Source organism: Spermophilus citellus (genome assembly GCF_964194105.1).
Source record: "Spermophilus citellus genome assembly, chromosome: 1".
Classification (NCBI taxonomy): domain Eukaryota; kingdom Metazoa; phylum Chordata; class Mammalia; order Rodentia; family Sciuridae; genus Spermophilus; species Spermophilus citellus.
In genome coordinates this window covers 205,773,652-205,799,124 of record NC_138182.1, presented here as the reverse complement: position 1 = coordinate 205,799,124, position 25,473 = coordinate 205,773,652, and the positions used below count along the sequence as shown (strand labels likewise).

General features: G+C 41.7%; 1 protein-coding gene across 1 annotated transcript in view; it reads left to right on the top strand.

Annotated features, from left to right (window-relative positions):
- Positions 1-2,736: 2,736 nt before the first annotated feature.
- Positions 2,737-25,473, top strand: part of RGMB (repulsive guidance molecule BMP co-receptor b) — a 28,424-nt gene continuing 5,687 nt past the window's right edge. The window contains exons 1-4 of the mRNA XM_081291342.1: positions 2,737-3,239; positions 4,208-4,283; positions 7,659-7,924; positions 13,450-13,958. Coding sequence (XP_081147468.1) covers positions 4,279-4,283; positions 7,659-7,924; positions 13,450-13,958 — 780 coding nt within the window. The 5' untranslated portion in view covers positions 2,737-3,239; positions 4,208-4,278. The remainder of the gene's footprint in view (positions 3,240-4,207; positions 4,284-7,658; positions 7,925-13,449; positions 13,959-25,473) is intronic.

The following is a 25,473-nucleotide window of genomic DNA, read 5'->3' as shown; positions in this document are numbered from 1 at the left end:
GAAAGTTTCTTTACAGTCTATACAAAAATTTTGTAAATTTAACTAAAGAGTGAGATTTGCTTTATTTGGGTTGGTGTGGAAAAAGAAAGAAAGACTAAGGAAGATTGGGGAGGGTATATTGTAAAGGATTGAGCAAGATAAAAAATTGGGGAGAAAAAAAAACAAGCTATGTCTTTTTACTAAAGGGACATCCAAGGTCTATTTAGATGTATGAATGATTCAACATATTTGAATAGAGCATTAGGAATGTTGAGATTGACACAAATGAAAACAATGGACTATGGTACAAAATGGTGACTATAGTTAACAACAATTATTATATTCTTGAAAATAATCAAGAGAGTGCATATTAAGTATTCTCACAAGAAAAAAATGATAAATGTATCAGGTAATGCATCCATTAATTTAGCTCAATTTAATTATTCTAAATATATAAATATTTCAAAGTATCATGTCACTATAAATATATACAATTTTTATTTGCTGTTTTAAAACATTTTTAAATAAAAGCAACAGAATCTACCAAGCTCCAATTTTTTAGCCACTATTATTAAAAGAAATTTTTTCCCCACTGAAAAGGTACTGAAAAACAAAGTAATAAAAAGGAAATGAAAATGTTAATTACCTTGATTTGATCAGTACATACTAAATACATGTGTTGAAATATCACACTGTACCCCATAAGAATGTACAATTATTAGCATTAATCAAAGAATTTTTTAAATGTATAAGGAGATGGACATGTTAGCTACCATGATTTGATCACTAATACTGTGTATATGTGTCAAATTATCACATTCTACCTTATAAAATTCTACAGTTAAAAACAATTATCTTTAATGAATAAACTTGCACATGTGCATTGCTAATGAAAGATAAGCAATTCTGAAATTTTGTTGTTGAAATTAAAAGAGCAAAAGATTTATAGCTTTAAAAAATAATACTTCATTATGAAATTTCACCCTTCTTTGCCTTGGTTTTAGAGAAGATTCTACAAAATAAGTCATGTTTGACCAGAGAACAAAGGCTCAAGGTTCCAAAGTGGATAATGAATTAAGTATTATAAAACTAAGGAAAAATTAAACATATGATTTCATGAATGCATTTAGATGACGACCGACAAGTTAGCATCCAGGTTCCGGTGAACAATGTTTAGGAAATGGGTGGGCGGGAAAGAGATTCTGACAGCTTGTGCTTGTTATTCACGTACTCTGCAAAGCTTAGGGGAGCAGTGAAGGACTGGGACTGCATTAGAAATCATTCTCTGTGCTGGTTCTCTGGGCTCGCTTTGAACTCTTTTTCATCATTATTTTATGCCGCATCTTGTCTTTGTGTTGGTAGAAGGGAAAGGAAAAACACAGGAGACTAGCCTTTAGTTTCTAAATCAAAGCTCTGCTTGGCTGATTACTGGAGTGGCTTTTCAAAGGCAAAGCAAGGGGGGACATTAAAATTCCTTGTTTCTGTGGACCAGGAGTTGAATTATTTCTTAATTTTTTTTTAAAAAAAGCATATTTCAATACATCTTACATTTACCTTGAAACATTCTCTGCATTTGTTTTTCAATTTGATTGGCACTTGGAGGAGATAAAGCAAGATAGGAAAACGCAAAAGTGAACCTGTAGAGGGTAGGAAGACGAGTCTCCTTCCATGGAATTTCCCCCATGGCCCCTTTACATTCTTTTTTATTTTTAAATATCTTTTAGTTGTTGCTGGACCTTTATTTTTATTCATATGTGGTGCTGAGAATCGAACCCAGCGCCTCACACATGTGAGGCAAGTGCTCTACCACTGACCACAACTCTAGCCCCCATACCCCCGCGCCTTTACACTCTTTGACCTCAAGGTTCAAAGACGTTAGTTTTACCAGTTGCCCAAGTCCCAGACCCAGAAAACAAGAACTAGACCCTTCTTTGGGATCCCCACTCCCTCCCTCTTTACACTGCCCTATGCTGCCTCTAGAGTTAAATGGAGAAACTTTAGGCAAGAAAGGCTGGAGAGGATCAGTTAAGCGTCTAAGATGCTTGAACATTTGCCCTGACTTGAGAAAAGCAGCACGCTAGTTCTAGGCATTGAACGCGCTGAATAGCTGCAGCTGAATATCTCAGAGGCTTGATTTTCAACTTCGAAAGATCAGCCTACGGAGGAAAGTAAATCGCTTTCTATACGCCCTCCACACCTTCTGCGCTGATCAAAGAGGCTGTCGTCCCTCAAACATTTCGTGGGCTTGTTCCTTGTAACATTCTCTTCGCCTTGTTCTTAGAGGGTTCTTTCGGACCTTTCTCCTCTGGTTATTTCCACTTCTTGATCCTAGGTTCTTCTTTAATTGTAAATTGAAGTCGCCTTGGCTCCGCAGGTGAACAGGACAGATCGCTGGATTCCTTATTTTGACAAAAGTCCAGAGAACCACTCCTGCCACCCAACCACCCCCATATTTAGACACACTAGCGAGACCTTCAAGGATCGTTTGTGTAGAGGAAGGGGTGCTTTCTGTGGCCCTGGAGAACGGCTAGAGAAAGCGCGGGGAGGCTGTAGGCAGGGGAACCCTATCTGCTGCCTGTGGGGAGGCGCCTAGTGGGAACAGCCCGCTCGCACCCGCTACTGCCCTGCTGCGGCGACGACTGGCACAATTACCCACCCGGAATCCGGTTGGTGCTGCGGGTGGGCAAAGTCAGCGCAGCCGGCATGGAAGGAGGCGCAGAGGGTGGCGCTGGCGGCGTGAAAGGCGTCTTTGTGCAAGACCCCGCAAGGAGCGAGGGGAGAGGAGAGAGCTGAGGTGGGAGCTAGAGGAGGGTGTCTGGGTTGTCCCTACACTCCCACCCGACAATCCCATTAGAACAATCAGGGTAGCTCCAGCAGGGGGCGGAGTGGCGCGAGAGGTTGCCCAGAGCTGGGGGCTCTGTCAGGCTCTCTTTGAGGCAGGACTGGGAAGAAAGCAGTTTGGAGGAAGTTGGGGGCATGGGGAGGGATTTGGCTCCCCGCCCTCTCCCCTAGGTGGCCGAGAGATCACACTGGCTGCGAGGGCGCGACCCCTCGCGGATCTCTCACTCTGGAGTCAGGGAGCTGGGAGAGCCGGCCCTGGGGCGGGGCCTCCCTCCTGCCGGGCAGTACTGGTGCCCACCCCCCCACCTGGGGGAGAGGGGCGGGCGCCGCACAGCCTTCCTTCTGCGCCTCAGCCGCGTGGCTTGCGGCTTATTTTCCCAGCTGGCAAGCGTCGCGCTGCAGACAAGGGAATGCCTGTGGTGAGTTGTTTATTTTGTTGAAGTTTGCGGTGGGCCCGGGGGACGTGGAGGGCGAGCGGCAGGCAGCGACCGACCGGGACTGTTTTGTTTAGGTCTCCATCCACCTGTGTGGTATAAATCTGCCAGCCCCTGGGCGGCGGGGGGTCATGGTGAGAAAACCCTGCTCTCCCAAAGGCCGCTTTTCGACACTTGCAAACCTAGGACCACATTTGATTCCCCAAGCCTGGAACAGGCTAGATCCTAGCTTACACGGCCCGTTTGCCCTCCATCAACGTTACCCGCACCCACTGCGGATAGGACTGGCGCTCCAATGGACAGTCAGAGCCCACTACCCGAGGACAACAGGCCGTTGAAGTTCTTCCCAAGTGCCTTTTCTGTTTCCTTTAGGACAGTGAAACTAAGGGTTTGGTGAAGGGCGCCCATGAAATTAGTGAGAACTTGCTCTGAAAGCTTCTGGCGTGAAGTACGTTCAGGGGTGTCGGGTCTGCCTGTTACTACAAACTAGGATGCGGGTTGGCCAGAGTTTCCCAGACTTCAGGCTAAACAGAAGTAGGCACTAGGCTCCTGGGGCAGCCCAGAGGAACCCCCGGGGCTGATGTTAGTCATGGCCGCGGCTGCGTTTGCCTGGAAGAAAAGACTAAATACATTAGTGAGCTGGTAAAGCTTTTAAGGCTTTCTTGGGAGTGCGTGGCTGGCTAATGAGAGGTTAATTTTGTTTCGAAGGGAAGGCTGAGCTGGTTTCCTGAGATAAATGGACAGGAAGCGCATTACCTCTGCGCGCTGGCAAGCGGCTTCCAAATGCTTTTTGCACCTGCCGCTTTGAGCAGTGCAAGCCGCGGCGGAGCCCACAGGGATCGCAGGGGGCCGGTTGTGTACGCGCGGTGATGAACCCCTTGCACACCCGGGGCTCTCTGCCACCGGGGTCTCAGCGCTCGCTTCGAGCTCTGGGACTCTTCTCTCACACCCAGGTCCTGCGTGTTCCGGAGCTCTGGGACCCCCTGATCCCGCCGAGCCCTCTCCAGGAGCGGAAGGGTTAAGAATGATGTAAGTACAAACCAGGAACTGCTTGCCGCTGGGCTCTTGGACTTGGCTATTTCAGCCACTGCTTTTGACAGTGGACCGGGAGGCAGCCGAGGAGCCCTTACCCTACAATAGGTTGCACAAATCGCAACTCTGGGTCTGATTCCTGGTTCTTCTGCCCTAGGCGATCCATTAAGAAAACCGAGATACTCCTGTTAGATTTCTGGAAATGGAGATGTAGTAACTGGGGAACAGTTAAGACGTCACGTTTAAGTTCAGGAAATGAAACCGCATCTTGTTTAGAGTCCTTTAATGTTTCTCTCGTGTGTTTTAATTCTATCCATTTGCACGTTCATGCGTGGTATGCTTTGCTAGGTCCCCTGAAAGTATGTTCTGGTCTCATCTTTCCTTCCTGAAAACAATGAGGAAGGGAGAAAGTGTGAGTGGCAAGAAACAGCGTGGATGTGTCAGATGTTCAAATTGTGAATCATCTCATATTTTTTTCCTAATTAAAATATAAAACTATTACAAATCATCAATTAAATGTTTGTATTCCAGCTCCTTTCCCAGATTTTTCATTGTAGAGTACAAAAAGCCTTAACCTGAAGCACACGAGCTTGAGTATATAAACGACTATTTCAGCAAACCTATTCCAAGTATTGCTAACAGCCCAAATTTACCCGCTAGTTTGTCAACTGACCTAATGTCTTGAAAATAGGAACCACTTTGTGGTTTAATTGTGAAAATTAGCATTTTCCTCTAGCGGCTGAACACTTATGTAGCAATAAAAAGTGAATTGTTAGGCTTATAAATCTTGAGCTTGTCAAATTTTACAGCAGAGGAGCAATAAAGCACCTTAGAGGAGATGAAGTTTTTTTTCCTCTGAAAAACAGTTGTTTCGCGGTATCAGGATTTGCAGTGACTCCAGGACGCCCTCTATTGATAAGAAAATCTTGATCACCCCGTTATTTAAGAAACAGGATGGGCCAGGAAGGAAAAAAAAAAGGGGGCTAGGGACGAAAAACATAGTCACCAGCAGAAAGACCCAAGACCCAAATCAAATTGAATTTATTGATACTTAACTTTGAGTTATACTGTGAGGGGGGTATTGATTTAACCCAGGAGCACTGAGTTACTTACCTAGTCCTTTAAAAAAATCTATTTTTTTTTAAATTTTGAGACAGTTTCGATAAGGTCCTGATGGACTAGCTATATTGCTGAGGCTGACCTCCAACTTGAGATTTTCCTGCCTCAGCCTCCCAGTAGCTGGAATTAGCCAAGCTGGTTATATGTTTTGACATATGAATAAAGTGGAATTTTTTTCATGGGGACAGAATTAAAACTTGATTTAAGGGGGGGTACATTTTATTGTGTCTTTTTAGTGAAACACTTTCAAAAACAAAGTGCCATATATGATTAATTTTAAAAAGACATTTACTAGTATCTTGTGAAGTGTATTTCATGGATTATATGTAGTACTTGCAAGAAACTAATTTTTGCTCTAATAGTACTTAGTCCATGATATTATCTAAAAATGTCAGAAACCCCAAGTCCCACTAAAAGCCATCTCTCCAAGCAGCTCTGAAGCTATCATTAAGATATTAAAGATAGATACAAGGTTTGGATTATACTGTGGGTAGTGAAAGGTGTGTTTACTACTTGAGTCATCATAGTATGTAATAAGTAATGAAAAGTTACAGTAAAAAGATGGGTATCCTTCATTAGGAACCTAGTGGTTTGAGCAACTCATAATGTGTCTAATGAGTAAGCTGGTGAGACCTAAGGTTTGCCCCCCAATTATCCTAGTCCATTGATTAGCACACTGTAATATGTGGAATATTAGCATATCTGTGGTTGATATGAAATTCCTAATTAGAGATTCTGAGTAATGTAGCGGGTAGAGTTGCAAACTGCAATTTTGATGTACAGTAATTGGATTTAAAAAGGCAGCCCTGCATGGTTTAGGGAAAGGCAGAGGTCAGAGAGTATGAAGTGGCCTCCAGTCTTGAGGCCATTCTTGAGAGTAGATAGCAGTTCACACCTACTGATAACAGATTGGATCCCATCATCAGTCTCACAACTGCTTTCCTGTCTCCATTTGGTAGCCCCCTTTCCCTGCAGACCATTGGTCTTCTTTATTTCCTTAATTTTTGGACCCATCCAATCTAAAAAGTAGAAATTGACCATTCATTGAATTCATCTAATAGACTGAAAATGTGTGAAAAAGCCACTGAGCAACAGCAAAACGTGGCATAATTATGCTGCATAAAAACCTCACCATTCTCATTAATCTAACTACACTGTAACGGCACACGTTGAAGTCCATCCACTCTCAGACCCTCTTCACCGCTTCGAGGCAGGGAAATGTCAAAGAAACCAGAACATTGTAAGCTTTTCACTCAGTCGCCTGCTAATTCCCGGGAGTTCGCCGGTACCTTCCTGGCCTATCTGATCTGCTTCCGACTTCCAACGCGGCTCGGAGCTCGATTTACCAAGCGTCCGCAACAAGCTTAAGAGGTTCCGCAGGTGTTATTGACTGAGAGGGGACCTGCTGCACAGCACGAGATTAAAGAACCGGCTTCCGCCAAAGACCTGAAGCTGGAATTGGCAGGGGTAGGACGTGGAAGAATCGGGTGGGGAGGGATTAAAAACAAACCACCAAAAACGTGGAGGAAGCTGAAGCCGATCACATTAATTCGAAGGAAGGTCAAGGGCTGTTCCCTTGTAACTCCAGCAAGAGGGAGAGTGGCTCAGTCAGCAGTTCTAGTTGGGAGCAAGGAAACAGTATATAGAGGAAGTGGGTAGAGGAGAGAAAGGAAAACCGAGCAAGAGGGAGGCCGACCAGGGAGCCGAAAAACGACCGGCAGCCTGCGGACGCGGAACTCGAGTTACACACAGCAGGCGGGAGGCGAGAGGCGGGAGGTAGAACCCGGGCGGACGCTTTGAGCCCTGAGAGTGGCGGGTTGGGCCCGGCCGACGCGCGCTCGCAGCCAATGGGAAGGGAAGAAAGGGGTGCTGCCTGGGGGCATGGAGCAGCGCGGATTGGCGGGTGCAGAGTGGGGCGGGGCGGCAGTGCGGAGCTGAGATTGATTGACCGCTCGGGCCACCGTGCAGATATCCGGGCGGCCCGCTGCTGCTCGCCAGGGCTGGTGCCCCTCCTGTAGGTCCACGCCCGCTGAGCCCACGCTGGCCGCGGTCCGGGCGCTCGCGCTCTCCAGGCTGGTCTCGGCACTCGCTCACGATCTTTGTATCTTCTCTCCTGCCTCTCTCTTCTCGCCCGCTGTCTCCGACCACCGTGATGCTTTTGCTCCCCGTTGCCGCCGCCGCCGACTCTCTCCGCCCGCGGCGCGCCGCTTGCTGCGGCGGTGGCGGCGGCCCATCTTCTACGCTGGCCTGAAGGAGGAAGAAGAGGAAGCGAGGCGTGTTCCCCGGCCCATGCCGCAGCCACGGGCCCGGACCCGCCACGGCGCCCGCACCGCCGCCCTCGCCCGAGCCCAGGAGACCTGCATGGACGGGCATGGGCTTGAGAGCAGCACCTTCCTGCGCCGCCGCCACCGCCTCCGCCGCTGCCGCCGCGGCTGAGCAGCGCCGCCGCCCCCGGCTCTGCCCGCCGCCGCTGGCGCTGCTGCTACTACTGCTGCTCAGCCTCGGGCTGCTCCACGCAGGTACGACGCGCGCGGGGGGGAACCAGGCCCGGGCCGAGGGCTTTGTTCTCCAACAGCCTGAGTCCCGAAAGCGCTCTCCGGGGCAGAAGGGCAGCGTGGAGCGCCGGGAAAGGCCTCTCGAGCCGGGTACACGCACCTTGGCCCGGCTCGCGGCGCGCCCAGGCGCGGAGAAAGCCCTCTCTCGGTTGCCCTCCCTGCCACCGTCTCGGACCATTGATAAATCTCCCGTCCTAGAGCAGCTTATCAAAGATTTAGCGGGCGGGGACTGTGCGCCCGAGACAAATGTTCCGGATGCTTTATTGCTCTCTGCATTGGTGTTTACTGAAAGTCAGGCTCGGATCAGGTTTCCGCCGCCGCCGCCTCGAAGTGGAGACAAGGAGCCTTGTACTGCTTCTCTGGAGCCTGGGGGTGGCGGCGAGGCGAAGGAAGCCCACCAGATGGAAAGATTTTCAGACTTTAAAAACCTGGGGGTTAATCTTGAAGAAACTTAAACTTATTTGAACAGAGATTTCTTTCGGTTTTAGCAAAGCTGCTTTTAATTCAGCGTTTTACCTCTCTTGCAAAACTCGTGCTTCGTGGCTAGCCGCATGTTTTCGGTTTCCAGGAGAGGTTGACAGATAGCATGCTGCCTTCTGGAGGTTGGCGTTTGCCCTGTCGAGGCTGCCTTAAGGAATGAGTTCTTAGGGACCCTGCTAACGTGTGATGCCCATTTTTCTTTTTGGGTGTGTGTGGGGGAAGTTTTCATTGAAATCCAAGACGCTGTTTACAAATGAGGAATTTAAAGAATTTTTATATTAATTTCAAATTTTAAACGCAGATTTTAGTTTGAAAACAACAGGACATTTGATAAGTTTCTTTTCCTCCTAGGACGTTTTGTCCTATGTTTATGTTAACAGCAGTCACAACGCGCTGATTGAAGAATCATGAACCTTAACGCCACCCAACTGTGCGGGGAAATTTTTACTTATTTATTGAGTCACAATCAGAGGTTCTAAAAATCTGGGAGGTATTTTTAAGTAATGGAAAACAATGTTTAAGGTTTAAGGAAACGACTTAATTTAGTTTGCCTAACTGCATTTGTGGTGTAGTAGCTGCATTTTAATACTGTCACTTGGGGAAACTGAAGTCTTAATAAAGAATGTAGTAGAGAATTTTAGAATGATTGTTTTCATTAGTAGCTTTAGCACCTTAGAAAATAATATTAATGTGCATTACAATTTTGTGAAAAATTCTTAATGTGCCAAAAGACATATTTAGAAGCAAGTGTATGGGGTTGGGGTGTATGTGCTTATAGTGCCAAAAGTATACATTCTTTATATGGAAACTGAAGTGGAGGGTGGACCCCTCCCCCACCAACCTGTGGCTGCTTGAACATTGTTTCCAATAGTTGCCATAGGGTCCTATGACAGGATCCAAATGTGGTTCTTGAAGATTTCCATGCTGGCCTATGAAAGGCATATGAAATTGGTTTGAGAAATTCAAGAATTTGGAACATAAAGCTCCTATCATTATCTCAGTGTGCCCTTACTAAAGTCATCATTAGATTCAACTCCAAGTGCTATGGGGCTTAATTTCTATGGACAATTTGTTGGAAATAAACAATTAATCTGGTTATAGAAAAGAGAGCTCCTTTTGAGAGATCTCTTTGAAGAGAATGTTATTGAAATGCAGGGGTTGTTTCCCATAGTAGGAAGCCTAGCAGTGCTCTTTGCAGATGGACTACCATATGTTTTATGTCTGGATCCATATCATTTGCCTCAGCACCCCATATGGTTCACTCAATTCAGCTTCAGCATATCTCCTTTCTTTTATTATAAACTGGTGATTGTGCTGCAGATTCGCACATGCAGTCCTGACATTAAGGAAACTGTCTTGAATGGTGAGGCCTTTATGTCTGATTCATTAAAAAATAATGAAATGAAAGCACTAGACCTACAAGTCCTTTAGCACTTTCAGTAACTGGCATGAAAATACTATCACACTGATTGTAGATGATTTGCTATCACACTGATTGTAGATGATTTAACCCCAAAATGAAGAAATCTGTAACTGCGAATTTAGAATTCTGCCCTTGAGAAATAGCTTTCATTTGTTTACTTACATATACATAACGTGTGTATTTATTTTTAGCAAACCTCTGCAGTTCCTAAATGGAGATCCAATATGGAAGTTACTTGCTTACTCATACACTTCATGGCCTTCTTGGCTACATCCTTGAGATTGTTTCTACTCTGCATTGTCTTGGCATTTTGACAGGAGGTTTACTTTACTGCCTGTAACAGGCAAAGTGTGCATTCTCATTATAAATTCATGAAGCCTGGATATTTCTGGGTGTATGCTACAAATTAGTCATTATACAGAAGCCTGAGATGGAGCTGAAAATGCTGACCCAAAAGTACTTTTCTCTCTAGGTAGCCCTTCTCCATCCAATAATCTTTATAACAAAAGGCTGTTAGAAACCTTCTCTGAAGAAGCACTTCCATTTTGCATGAAATTTCTCATAGCAATCAGCACCTATATGCTATGAAAAATGGAAAGTTTGAGAGTGAGGTTGGGGATGAAGAAAGGAAAGGGAAGAAAGCAGTCTAAAGTCTGCTTCTTTTCCCTTCTGAACAGTTGCATCTATATTTCCAAGGCATTCTTACTTTTGATATTTTATGATAATTATAAGTAAATGTATGCTCAGATAGATTTTATAGACCATAAAAAGAACAAATAGGCACTGAAAGTTTAGCGGAAACTTTTGTGCTGTCATTTATTTGTAGTATATAAGAACTGTTCATTACTGAGAGATCATGGCCCTGTTTTTAGTTTTTGCTTTCTATTTGCTATGAATATGATTTTAAAAGTAATGTAACAGTTACATTGGACTTTTTTTTTCAGCTGTCATTTACTACTGTTGTTAAGAGTTGGGAAATTAAAGGAGGCATGAGCTGTGGTGGAAGGAAAAGGAGATTTAAAGAACATTAATCACACCCTGGCTTGTGATCCATCTAGGAAGAGGCCTTTAATAGCCCTTTGCCTTGGTTTTTCTATCTGTAAAATGGCTTTAAAGCCTTTGGGAAGTTTTTTGTTTTGTTTTTGTTTTTAGCACCAATAGACTTGATCTGCTTTGGAGAGAGGAATTAATTACAACAATATTGGAGCTGCTTGGGTCAGCTTTGGACTGAGAAAGCTTAAAATAGGCCAAACATATGAAGGTGATTTTGTGATTTTTTTTAAAAGTGATTTAGTGATTGCTCTAAGTACACAGCTCCACAATATTAAAATAATCCTGATATTCTCTTTTATTCAGATTAAACTGAATACAAAGTCTAGAGTACAATATTTTTCCTTCCTTGGTCTTTGAAATTTTAAAATGTTGACAAAATTGTCATCAGTGGTTGTTCCTGCCCATCCTTTTCTCATTATTAAAGCTAGAAACAGAGATTGCAGGCTATGTTATTCCAATTAAAAGCAGTTTACTATGGGTGCAGTGATGCAGACTTGTAATCTCAGTAATTTAGCAAAACCCTGTCTCAGAATTTAAAAAAGAAAGGAAGAAAGAAAGAATTGGGCCAGGTGCGATGGCGCACACCTGTGATCCCAGCAGCTCGGGATGCTGAGGCAGAGGATTGCAAGTTTAAAGTCAGTCTCAGTAACTTAGCAAGGCCCTGTATCAAAATAAAAATGGGCTGAGGATGTGGCTTAGTATATAAGTTCCCCTGGGTTCAGTCCCTGGTACAAAAGAAAAAAAAAAACAACTGCTAAAATGAAATATTTGAAATATTTATATATTTAAATAAATATTTATGAGTAGTTCCACTGGTGGTGACTCTCCCCTTTCCCAAAGTTCATCTTAGAATAGCATCCTTGGGCTGGGGATGTGGCTCAAGCGGTAGCGCGCTCGCCTGGTATGCGTGCGGCCCGGGTTCGATCCTCAGCACCACATACCAACAAAGATGTTGTGTCCGCTGGGAACGAAAAAATAAATATTAAAAATTCTCTCTCTCTCTCTCTCTCCTCTCTCTCTCTCTTAAAAAAAAAAAAGAATAGCATCCTCATTTCTCAGATAAGGAACCCAAAACTTGAAGGGATGAAGAGGCTTCCTCTATTTCTTAAAGACATAAAATTTCTTAAGTAACATAAATATATATTACACTTCATTTCTATATAATCTGAGACTGATGATAAAGACCAGAATTTCTCTTTTCAGTAAGTCTGTTGTTCCCACTTTATGAAACAGAATAATAAAACGATTGGCACACATCACTGATTGTCATTCTTGTCAGTTCTCTTTTTGTTCTTGTTATTTTTAATGGTACAAGGCTACTTTGCCACTGAGCAACACTTTTTATTTATTTATTTATGTTTATTTTGAGACATAGTCTCGCTAAGTTGCTTTGAGCCTAAGTTGCTGAGGCTCTCTCAAACTTGCAATCCTCCTGCCTCAGCCTCCTGAGTTACTGGAATTACAGGTGTGTGCCACTGTGCTCAGCTTTTGTGGATTCTCTGTATGTTTTGGAGAGGTTTTATAAATTGTTTGAGAGGCTAGTGGCAAAAAAGATAATTTGGAAATCGATTTTTCTAAAAACTACAGGACAGTAATACTTGGGGTTTTATTCCTTCGTTTTAGCTTTGTTTAAATTATTAGGTTTATAAGGATGCTGGTTTAAGGGGGAAAAAATGTAAGGTCTATATATTCTGAGGGAATTCTGTGCTTTATAGTTCTCTGAATCTCTTTCTGGAAAAAAAAACATGGTTGGATCATCTGCGCAGCATAATTTCAGCATGTACTTTTCTATTTAGTGCGCTTTTACTTGTGATCTGCTTGAGAGCTGGAATCTTAGAGTGTCAGCGATGTTAAGGAAGATATAAATAGATAGCTTGGTTAAATGAATCACTGTATTTTTTAACAGAGCACCTATGTTTTGTAGAAACTAGGAAACAGTGACTATATCCAGTTTGTTGCAGGAAAGTTAGAATAACTTAGTACCTGGATTTTTTCTTGGTATTTTCAGCCTGTACCTTGTATATAAAATCATGTAAAGGTGTTTTAACTAATCATACTATAATTTAGGATTTTTCTCCTTCCTTGCATGTGGAGGCTTTAATCATGATTTTGTACATAGTGCTGCTCTTATAATACTTTCCAAAGCAAATTATTCATGTGCTTTTCAAAATCCAAAGTTTGTGTCTTTGGCTTTACTTTAAAGCTAGAGAATCTTTCTCAAAATCTATAATCTGATAAGGGAATAGTAATTAAAATACTTTATCATTTTAACCCAGGAGCACTAGACTAGACTAATGTTCACTCACAGTGGCTCATGTGTTGAAGTTTTAAGTTAAATAACTGTATACAGTTTTTCTCCCGGGCTTAGTTTGAAAGAGACATGGGAGCGCAATGCAACCCAGTTTCTGAAGGTTTCTTAAAATAGGAGTATATGAGATAGAACAAACATTTCCCAGAGGAGAATGTCTTTTTCTTATGTACTTCAGGAAGTTATGAAGCACTTACATGGTCCGTCTTATCTTCTTTCCCATAGGTGACTGCCAACAGCCGGCCCAATGTCGAATCCAGAAATGTACCACGGACTTTGTGTCCCTGACTTCGCACCTAAACTCTGCCATTGACGGCTTTGACTCTGAGTTTTGCAAGGCGCTGCGTGCCTATGCTGGCTGCACCCAGCGAACTTCAAAAGCCTGCCGTGGCAACCTGGTATACCATTCTGCTGTGTTAGGTATCAGTGACCTCATGAGCCAGAGAAACTGTTCCAAGGATGGACCCACATCCTCTACCAACCCTGAAGTGACCCATGACCCTTGCAACTATCATAGCCACACAGGAGCCAGAGAACATAGGGGAGGGGACCAGAACCCTCCCAATTACCTTTTTTGTGGCTTGTTTGGAGATCCTCACCTTAGAACTTTCAAGGATCACTTCCAAACGTGCAAAGTGGAAGGGGCCTGGCCACTCATAGATAATAATTACCTTTCAGTTCAAGTCACGAATGTGCCTGTGGTCCCTGGATCCAGTGCCACTGCTACAAATAAGGCAAGTGTGCTTTCTTATTTTCCTTCTTTCTACTCATAACTTCCAGATGTTTGATTCAGACAACTTTCAAAATGTGGTATAAAAGGCTTAGTTTAGAGGAGTCTTTATTATTATTATTTTAATGTCTTCTTGGGATGCAATTAACAGAGTTGATAAAGAATTTAGTAAGGAACTTGCTTTGGAATATAAAGTATGGGTCTAAATTTAAACAGACAGTGACATGAAAAATAAAACAGTGAAATGGACTTCTCCTGGAAGAAAATACAGGCCTATTTAATGAAAAAAAAAAAAAAATGTGTTTTTTTTTCCATGATGTCTTTTGAGTGCATGTGTGTGATTCTTCTTGAAGAAATCCATGTTCAGATTTATCAGATGAATGAAGTGGGCATTTTGAATAAAGAAAACTATGAAACCTGGGGCAGTGACCCATAAGGAAACATATTTTATTGGTGATTTGAAAGCTATAGTAAAACATAATAGCTATAAGCTAAGCTTCCCAATGGCAAACCCATAATGGTGTTTTAGTTACTAACCTCTTGGTGACCAAGGAAGTTACAAATTGGATATTGCAGAACAGTGATATATAATTCCCATGTAATCTCGGGCCTTGTGTTAACAGTATAAATCAGAAGCTAAGGGGAAAGCTGGCAAAGTTAAGTTTACACTGCCTTCTGTCCATTGTCTATAGCTCATGTTTATTTATTTTAAAAAGCACTAACACTGTTCAGAGATCTTGGACAACTACTTCCACGCACCATGTTTTCCTACAGATAGGTAGAGAGGAGTTTCCGATTGCCATCCAATGCTAATTTAATCATTAGCAAAGAAAGTAAACAACTGATTCTACTAAAAGAGAGTCCCAAGAAAAACCACCTCCTTCCCTGTTATCCCAACCACAAAACCCTACATATGGCTTCAGACCATCTCACTTGCTTTAATTTCCTTTATTTATTACATCTACTCATAAGTTGCTTTAGCGTAAAATATAATTGGTGGGGATCAAGCTTTTGAAATACTTATGACTGTTCTTTTGATTCCAGGATACCCTCCCTTGCCTCCAAACACATGCGGTATATTTTTAAAATGAATTTTAATTATTTGACTTGGCATTTTATGGAGGTAATTTTATAACACCTCAGGAGATATCTGCAGACACCCAGGGGTGCCACAAATCTAAGATTAAAAGTCATTTCTCTGAGAAAAGAGGACTGTTAACCCTAGTCCAGACATCTAAGGGGATCTCCAAAATGTTTATACTTTAACTCTCTGAAAAAGCTCTAGCTTGCCTTTTGCTTTACGGAATACTACATCTCAAAAGAAACTTTTTTCTCTGATTTTTATAAGTATGCAAATATTTTTTCCTATGTGGATCACAAAATATGTATTTATTTTAAGTTATGTCGTAAAGATAAAAAATTTTGCAGTTACAAGATAAACCATAGTCAGGGGCTGGGGTTGTGGCTCAGTGGTAGAGAGTTCTCCCTAGCATGTGTGAGGCACTGGGTTTGATCCTCAACACCACATTAAAAAACAAATAAATAAACAAAATTAAAAAATAAATTCTACAACTAAAAAAAGAAGTTCTTAAAAAAAATAGACCATAACCAAAAATCCATCATTCCTGCAGAATCATAGGACTCCTAAACTGGGAATAGTCAGAGTCAGTGGATAACTGAAATTTCAAGAATGGAACTGGGAATGGAGGAAGTCATAATCAGTTATTCAAATAATCAAGAACTGGAAAAATCAACTTCAGATAAGACTATAGAGATTAATAAAAGCTGTGTGAATACAAAAATAGTAGTTTTTTGTTTTTCACAAGTCCAAAGTTTTATTTTCCATGCCTTTCATCCAGTCACATGTCACGTCTATCATTTAACTTTAAAGTCTACATATTTTATGATGAAAATATTTGGGGGATAACCAGTAACCTTACAAGTATTAATATTATATAAATGGAACAATGTACCGTGAAGCACTTAAGATAATTCCATTTCAGTTAGAAAACTTATCATAATTTTTAGCAAATAAATAAATAAAAATTATTTGTTTTCTCCCCCTGCTTGGTAATTATCAGAGATTTTACCCATTCCAAAAAGGAGGGGAGAAAAGTGGTCCTCTTACATAAATTCAAGGGGTCGATGAGAGTATGTGGTTTTTTTAATTGCGCTGTTGGAAAGTATTTTGCCACATCTGGTGACCATGCTGTTTAGCAGCAAATTACTCTATGGCTTCACAACCTCTGGTTGTTCATTTGGGGTTTTGGGAGGGGGCCTTTCCCCCCTCCTCCTCTTTGCAACTCTCTCCAGAGCCCACATAATTATCTGGAAGGTTACTCATGATGGCCTGTCTTAAGGCTGGTGTGACATGTGCTGGTGAAACCACGCAGAGGCCTAAAATATTGCAGTACGATATCTTTTCATCCATCAAGTGCCAAAATAAAACCTTTATAGACTGTAAGCATTAAAAAAAAATGATGGTAATAAAAGTACTTTGAGGCAAAAAATTCAAAACAAATTTCAAACAAGATTTGATTTTTTTTTCCTTGTTGTGTACTGTAGTTCTTTCTAAAAAAGTCTTTTGCAAGATTTTTTCGTTTGAGTCCCACCCCCTACTGAGAACTCGCACACATGTGTAGACCAGTTATTGGATAACTAGGCACCACATGTGGCAGATACTGCATCCTTGTGTGGTCAAGCATTTTTAATAACCCATATGCCCATTGTCACTGGTTTGAAAACTGGTGATATCATGGATCCTGGGCTTGCCAGCTGTGATAGTGAAATTGTTGTTTAACGCTCGCTCATTTTCCTGCCTTCAGCACCAAACTGGAGCACTAAACCCTGGCTATGCTGCTCAGTGAGGTCACTAAGACAACTCAGTTCTGAAAGCCCAGCTTCTTCTGGAAGCCATGTTCCAGTAAACTTAGTGAGCACTCCTGCCTATAAATAACCTCCTTTCTGTCATCACAAAAAGACAAAATGGGAAAAAAGACCAATAGCAGAATGAAAGAGGAAGAAGTCAATTGTCCTCAAGGGGTCATTTTTGACATTTTTTTTTCCTCCCTAACAAGTGACAGTTTTAAGGCAGATAGGCCTGTGGTGTGTGATGTTGCCTCTTCTCCACTGTTCTCTCTACCCCATGGCCCTCTCCTTGCCTTCTCTGGGAAAAGCAGGGCTTGTTTTCCAGGTGGTCATGGTGTGCGCAGGTATGCTTTCTAGGGGACTCTTTGTTTTTGTTTATGCTCTCTGCCAGCCTGCTATGCTTCGGCTCTCTGGAGCAGTCTGTAACAGTTGGCCAGCTTGCCAGGTAGATGTGTTACTGAAGAGAAAGCCAGAGCTGGTTTTTCATCTCTCCACCCCAGAGCTCCAGGGATTTCTGGCACACCTACACAACTCGGCTAAGATCCACATCAGCTTTGGGCCATCTTCCCCACCTTTAGTCATGAGAGGCAGCTGTAGGCATGTAGGTACTGGGGGAGACTGAGATGAGAGGGGCGGGCATAGAACTCATAGTTAGCTACACTGGCAAGAAAAGCAGTTTTTGTTTGGAGGGAGGAGGTAACCCACACTTTGTAGGCTCCAGAGAGGACCTATGTCATTAGCTGTCCTGGGCCTTATACTCGCAAGAGAGCCAGATCATCTTTTGGTAAAGGTGGCTGGGTTCTGTTCCATCTCTTCCACATTCTTTGCCACCCCCTTAGTCTCAACCCTAGTTCATTCAGTGTATCTGTGTGGCTCTGTTTCAAACAAAGGTATTCAGTAAGGATCTGTGTACACCATGAGCATAGGAAATGATGAGGGGGTAAATTATTTTAAGGAAGGATTCTGCACTTTACCAGTGTATTTCTAGTAGCATATATTATCCCTTACCAAAACAAGGGGCGTGTGTCAATAGTAGAATTCTTGCCTATTGTGTTCAGGGTACTGGGTTTGATCTTTAACACTGCAGAAAAGCACAACAACAACAACAAACCCCAAACAAAATACACTAGTCTTTGAAGTGCATTTTAAATGATTCCTTTTCATTGAAATTTCAGGAATTTGTTACTAAATTATAATCCAAACAATGGTGGTATTTTTAGTAATTGGTATTTGCAATCAATTTGAATGCTTTTGCTTTATCTTTCCTTTAGTTTTAATGTAGTCATATCCTTTCTGCCACTCTGGCTTTCTTGTACTATTCTTCAGTCTTAGTAAAGCAAAATAACAAATTGTAGGCCTTGTAACAATTTTTTGCCATCTGTTACCTGTTTTACTGAATTTTATCCTTGGGTGGAAGAAGGGGTTTATCCTAAAGTAGCTGGCATTTGGGAAAGGGTCTGCTTTTTGTGCTTGACCAAACTAAATTCCTGCTGACCTGGAGTGTGGATTCTCTGAGGTGCCTTGTAAACCTTTGCTCCTGCAATGAGCTACCAGCTCCTGGTAATCCCATGGCAGCACCCAGTACCTGTCCAAAACACATTAGGAAGCCCTACCCATCAGGGATGTGTGTGTGTGTGGTGTTTAATTCCATAATTATCCAGAAATTTCAAATTCTGTAGCTACTTTCTTAGAAGTTTCTGGAACTTTACTACAGATGCTAAAGATGTAGAAAAACTTAGTTTTGTTCATTTTCATTTAATGTCTTCCTCAAACTGTATAATGCAAGGCTTTCCATGGTAATGAATCTCCATTCTCATGTAGGCTCCTAGACATGAGGTAAGTCTGCTTTTCCTTTCTCATGCCTCTTAGCATGTTGGTATTTTCCCACCGTATCATATGGACAGGCAAACCAGTGTTCTGGATCATTCTGTATTGGTTACACAATCATCCAGACTTATCTGCATTGCAAAGGCTTTCAACTGTCATTTTAAGTATATCTCTGGATCAGTGTTTAGAAATTTGTCCTCTCTTGACCCCACACCTATTTATTTATTTATTTTTGCGGCCCATTATGTTTTTAGCATCTCTTCCGAGACCATGTAAGCTACACAGTAGCCATCCTTTCATTTTTATAGGCTGAGAAAGATGCTCCTCCTCCTCACTGGCAGAATTGTGATTCAAATGTATGGGTGACATTCATGCATGTGGTGTTGATAGGCAGGGAGGACACAAAATTTAGGGAATATAGAGCACTTTCACAGAACAAACTGTCTTGCAAATAATTGTAATTCTTTAAATTTGAGATTGGTTTTTAGTTTTGTTATTATCCCATGTATTATTCAGGTAATTATTGCTGTCTCGTAGAAATTAATCCCTTATGGTGATCCACTTTGCTATATAGAGATACTAAAAAGTTATAAGACTCATTGAGACACATTGGAACATATGGGAAAGGAGTTTGTAGTTATAACCCATCCTAAATATAATAATCTGTCTGATAAAATGTGTCATTCATTCGGTGCTACATTCGCAATACTAGGTATTAAAAGAACCACTGTGTTTAAGAGATGTAGGGGTGAATGGTAGCCTCTGCCTGAATGTAAGCACATAACTGAAATTTATAGTTTTCAGTGGAGAAGTGTGGGGTTTGTATATAAGCACATCTGTTTTCAGAGTTTCTTTGTAGCACATTGGTGAGCTACAAGTTTTGTTCCCAGCGACATTACTCTGTAGGCTGACAGAGTGTCACAAAGGGTAGGGAGAGCAGGCCAGAGAGAGCAGCTGCTGCAAAAACCTGCCCCAAACCATCACCAGGGCACACCCCTGCCTTGGTTGCTTTCACAAGTCAAATTTTTACTCCTGGGATTTGGCACACCTTCTTTCCACCTCCCACAGTCAAGGTGGTCCCTCACTTGCATTGGTGTTTCCACAGTTAGCAGTTCTAAGTCATTTTTTAGGATCCCATTTCATCTTTAAAATGTTCCTGAAACCATATGTTACACATTCTTATCTTTCCTGACTTTATTTATCATAGAAACAATTCTTTTAACATTAAAGGAGAGGTTTTAGAAGGGCAGAAATCAGCTCCAATTCCAGGTGGCAGTGTTCTTATTTGTCCTTCTCTATTTCCTGCATAGCTCTTGTTTGTACTGGATTATAAGGTCTTAGACCCAGGAACTACTTAACTTTGCTTCATATAGTTTCAGTAGAGTGCCTGGAGGTAAAAAAAAAAAAAAAAAAAAAAAAAAAAAAAAAAAAAAAAAAAAAATTCAGAGTACATGTGGTGAAAGAAAGCAGAGAAAGAAGGAGAAATTGTTAGCCATATAATGAACCTGGAAGTTTGAAAAGTCATTTTGTAAGGTGAATGGGCAAACCTTGGTTATTCATTATGCTACACTTTTCCAAAAGGGCACACTTTTATATTCTCTGTATGCATTAACATAACTCTGAGTAACAGTCTTTTACAGGCTTTCTAATCCCTGGTGTCTTCCTCTGTCCCTGATATAGTTTGGAAGGAGGAGACCTTCAAAATTCCCCATTTGTATGTGAAATTAACCCAAGGACTCTCGAACCAGGCAGGAATCCATGAGGGTCCTATAGGTCTCTGCTGCTTTAAAACAAACCTTCACCCCTCTGTAGTTTAAACCAGAGGCACCAGGCCAAGTCAGATATTCAGCTGAGAGTTAGAACTTGTTTTTCTGTCACATTTCCAAATGTCTCTCTCTGCCCTGTTGAATTTTCTTTGCATTTTCAGGGGAAGGGGCGAGAAGGAAACATTGGATCGTTGGTAGTTTTTCTGTTGGCTTCAGTTAAGGCGAACAAAACAGTTTCTGCCCATGTGGAATGTGGCATGTAAAAAGTTACCTACAATGTTGAACAATGAAAAATGCTACTTAACCATTTTTTCTTTATTTGTTTTGACTGCGGAGGAACTTGCTCTTCCACTGTTTTGAATTTTGTGTTCTAGGAGGTGGGGTAACTTAAGAACTTGTCCTTAAGTGATAAGTAACAAGAACAGCTAACATGCATCTAAGATACAGACTTTAACTGAACAACCTTGCATTAAAAACATGGTCCTTTGGGGTCTAGATAGAACTTTAGGTGAATTGTTTCTGTGGAGAAGGGAGTTCTTTATGCTCCACTAGGCTGGTTATTTTGAGAGTTGGAGCTGAAAGAACATTTGGCTAATTCTGGTGGGGCTCTTTCATGTTGGAATATGGTGTCTGTGCTGTGGATAGAATTGATATGACAGCATTTAAACTCGAAGTTTTCATCTGCTCTACATGTGCTCCTGAAACTGGGGTTGGGGTTTATCTTTCCATTTAAGTCGTGTGTGCACAAGCACACACATACCCATGTGTACCTATGAGGTATTGATGTCATTCTCTATCTCTGCCCAGGGAAAATGAAGATAGAGGGATATTATAGGGTAGCATTCCTTTAAGTGGCTTCTTGAAATACATGGTCACTACTTCTTATCACCTCATTCCTAAATTTTCAAGGGGTTTGTTTGTTTGTTGTAACCATGGGGATTTGAAATTGAACTTAGAGCCTGATATGGGCATACACACCTATAATCCTCACTCAGGAGGATCACAAGTTGGAGGCTCTCCTGAGGGAACATAGTCTTTGTTTCAAAACTTAAAAAATAGGCCTGAGGATATAGCTTACTAAGTATAATGCTTGCTTCACATGCACAAGGCCCTGGCCTTCAGTTAAGGCGAACTGTTTTTCCACCTTAACTGAAGCCAACAGAAAAACTACTACAAAAAATAAAGAGGGCTGGGATGTAGCTTGTTGGTAGAGTGCTTGCCTAAGCATGTGTGAGGCCCTGGGTTCAAATCCCAGTACCTAATAAATAAATAAATGTGTTGGGGATATAGCTCAGTGGTTGTGAGTGCCCCTGGTTCAATCCCCAGTACTACAAAAAGAAGAGGAGAAAAAGACCTTAATCTTAGAAATGACAAGGCGTGAGTGTTTAGTGAAGACGCTTTACCTTTTTTTCTCACTTCCCAAAACCCAGAAGTGATCAAAAAGGCTGTGGTTTCTTCTTTGCCACCCATTTTGGGAAAAACCACACTGAACCCAGGCACAGAGCATTTGCCAATGCCCTGTCCCCCCAGCTCCCATCCGGAGGGGGATGCCTGAAGGCAAGACCTTCTGGGGCAAATTCTGAGCAACTAAGTATTACTGCCTCCAGCCCAGGCTCTCACCTTTCAAAATATTTTTAGCCTCTAGTCTAAAAAGGAGTAGCAGCCCAGGCTTGTAAGGGAGGCCTCACATGCTTACCTTCACATCTGTAAGCATAGGGAGCTCCTTTGGGAGCTGGCTTCTTCACAGTGGAGTCTGAGCACAGCAGACAAGCTGAGGGAAAAAACCTCTTTGGAGTCTTTGGAATAACTGAGACTTACAGGCCTAGAGGCCTCTCCTCCTCCTGCTCAGTGTCACGTTACTCTGTTGTATAGAAGGAAGCTGGCCAGGTTCCCTGTCTCTGTGCCTATTTGTGCTTCAGCTTTCCTTGTTTTAAGTGTATAGAAAATACTCTTTGAAAGTCAGCATTTTTGTGCCTGTCCCTTTTATGTGTCATCCCTGGGCCAGCTTCCCTTTCATTCTTGAATGTTCTTTCCAGCCAGTGAGCTTGATGCTTCTCCGGACCACCCTAGCAGCCTTCAGCTGTGGGTGTCCTTCCCTTCTGGTTTGGCTTTTTCTTTCTCCATCTGCTGCCAAGTACCCCTCGAGCAGCCAAGGCAGCCCCTGTTCCTGCATGTATTTATTACCTAGGGCAATACTGAAGAATAAGTGTGATCCGTTCCATTTCTCTGTAACCTTCCTGCAAGTGCTCCAAGAATAGAGCTCCATGGAAGGAGACTTGAGAGTAGAGAAACCTACATATTTTGGTATATGTTTTGAAGGTAGTAGGATTTTTTTTTTTTGTCTGTTAAGCCTTAAAAGGCATCTATGATGATAATATTTTAAATCAGCCATTCAGCTTGTAAACACATGTACTATCTTACTGTTAGTATCTAATCCTAGTCCAATAAAATTTTTGAACAACTTGTACTTTTATATGTCTTTTCGCTAAGATATTTGATATATAGGCTGAATTGTGATGGTAAAATTACATTCCAGTTCTCTGAGTTCACAACTTCCTAACAGATTGTCTTCCTTATTTTTTTAGGAAAATTGTCAGTGACATCACATATTTCCCAGCCCAACATTTTTTCTGAAATATGGTGCATATAAAACCTTCGTGGGTTTTGCATGAAATTGTTCAGACAGAAAGGTTTTTTTTTTTAAAGTGTGCTTGCTTTTTTTTTTTTTTTTAATCTTCCTACAATTTTGTGTAACCACAGGACAGGCCTCTCTTCCTGAAGGGAGTAGAAGTAGCTCTGCTTCAGCTGAGATCCAGACTTCTACTTACCCTAAAAGATGGGCAGGGGGAGCTAGGGAAGATTGGCAAGGAATGTGCCTCAAAGCCCTCTGCTGCCTTTGAAGCTTCTGAGCTTCCTGGGTTTTCACTTCTCAACTTTTGGAGAAATTGACCCTCAGAAATAGAATTTGAGTGTGTTGGGAATGGAGCTGAAGCCTGATTTTCTCTTTGAAGCGTGTGCTCTTGTTAGAATGGTTTTGTTGTTCTCTCTAGAGGTCTTGTTGTCAGCTCTTGCCCCTCCCATATGTAAGAGTGAAAGGGTATAGTCTCATTCTCCCTCACAGTCTGCTGTTTTTTCAGCCTATAATTATACCCAGAGAGAGGCAAAGTAGACATATGAGCTAATTATATGAAATAAAATTCATTTTAACTTCCTTTAACATAAGCAGAATTTTAACCAGGTACCTATCAGAATTGTGTTTTCATAAGTTTCAAACTAATTTCTGTGACAACTTAAATTTAGCTTCCAGATCCACCTTAAGCCAAGAGAGATGAATTCCTCCATCTGAAAGTCCAGTTCTGGTATTTGAGGATCCCAGAAAGGTCCTGTACTTGCAGTGCCAAGTGGCCTGATTGAACGCCAATAATTGTTTCTTCCAAAATACAATATGAACAAATAGTTAAGTGCACAGCCTTTGGGGAATTCTGCTGCTTTAAAACCTATGTACAGCATTTTGCAAGGCTGTTGTCCCTGGGGAAAATATCTGGATTTCTTGGAGAGGCAGTCCTGTTTTCCTTGTTGTGGGCTAGTTCATTTTCATTTAATATATTTTCTTTCGTTATTTTGTTTTCCTGATGGAAAGGAGGGGCTGATGCCTCTTAATTTTAATCTTTCATTACAAACCTTGTTAGTCTTTTGTTGCCTTTCATGTGTGGAGAGGTTGGTTGTGTAGCTGTATCTTCCTCTTCCTAATAGACAGTTGTGGGTAGTAAAGATCTCAGGGGGTGAAACATTAAAAATAAATGAGGAGAACTAGAGTAGTTTGTCTAAGGTAGGGTTGAGAGAGACTGGGTGGGGGAGGTTTAACAAAAGACATTGATGTTTTAAATGTACAGAAATGCCATGCATCAATAATAAATGGTGTGGCATAGAACAGATGTGCCAAATTGAGTTATTACGGCATATGGATCAGTGCATGGGGGAGGGGGAAAGTTAAGAGAATAGCTGGTGTTTTGAATACTGTGTGAAAGCTTTTAAATACAATTTTGACTATTCTGTTTTTATGCTCTGATAACTGCTATTTGGAAATATAAGAAGTTTGGAAGTTGCAAAAACTCCCACTGAATTTTAATGTTTTTGATGCTATAACTATTAAGAATGACTCAGGAGACCAAGGCAGGAGGATTATAAGTTCAAGGGTTGCCTGGGCAACTTAGCAAGACCCTTTCTCAAAATACAAAAAAGACAGAGTCTGGGGTGGGCAGCAGAAGTGGAGCTTACTGGTAGAGCACCCCTGCGTTCAATCTTTAGTATCACAAGAAAGAAGAATAATGAATGAAGTTTGCTTTTCTGAAGAGGAAGACAAACTTGAAAATAAATTTGTTGCCCTTCACAGCTGAGTGCTTGCTTTTTAAGAGCTCATGTTGTAATTGTTCTGAGGAATGAAATTACATTACAAAACTCAAGTCATGTGACTCTATTACCCAGAAATTTCTACATTTACACTGATTATATATCTAGATACCTAGTCAGTACATACTTAAACTACAGAGGAGCCCTCAGGAGGCCTCACTCATGCTGTGGGATCACTTCATCACCTCAGCATGTTGATTCAGTGAGTAATTCTATACGGATTCTGTGAAAATCATCTCACCCAAAAGAGAAAATCACTCCTAGAAAATTGGAAAGACAAACAGGAATCTGTGAGGAAAACTGAAATATTTTGTAGGTATATATGTTAGAGGAGTCAAGTTTTCCTGTGACCTTCTAGGTATGTGGAGTTGTCATTTGTGTTACAGGCATTGCAGGGATTGAGAGCGTGAGATGTTTGAAATCAGACTTCTGAGTTCCTGAGGTGGAATTGGTGTGCTTAACGAAAAAACAGGCTTCATAAGATGTTTGGAACTATTCCACTCATCTTAGTATGGAGCATTGCTTGTCTGTTCAGAAACCTGTCTGGAATTGGATATCTCTTCCTTGTTGTCCCAACAAAAGTAATTCCTCTTTGTTTTTTCTAATGTGAACAAAAAAAGTTCTTGCAAATAATTTTGTTTGTCAAAC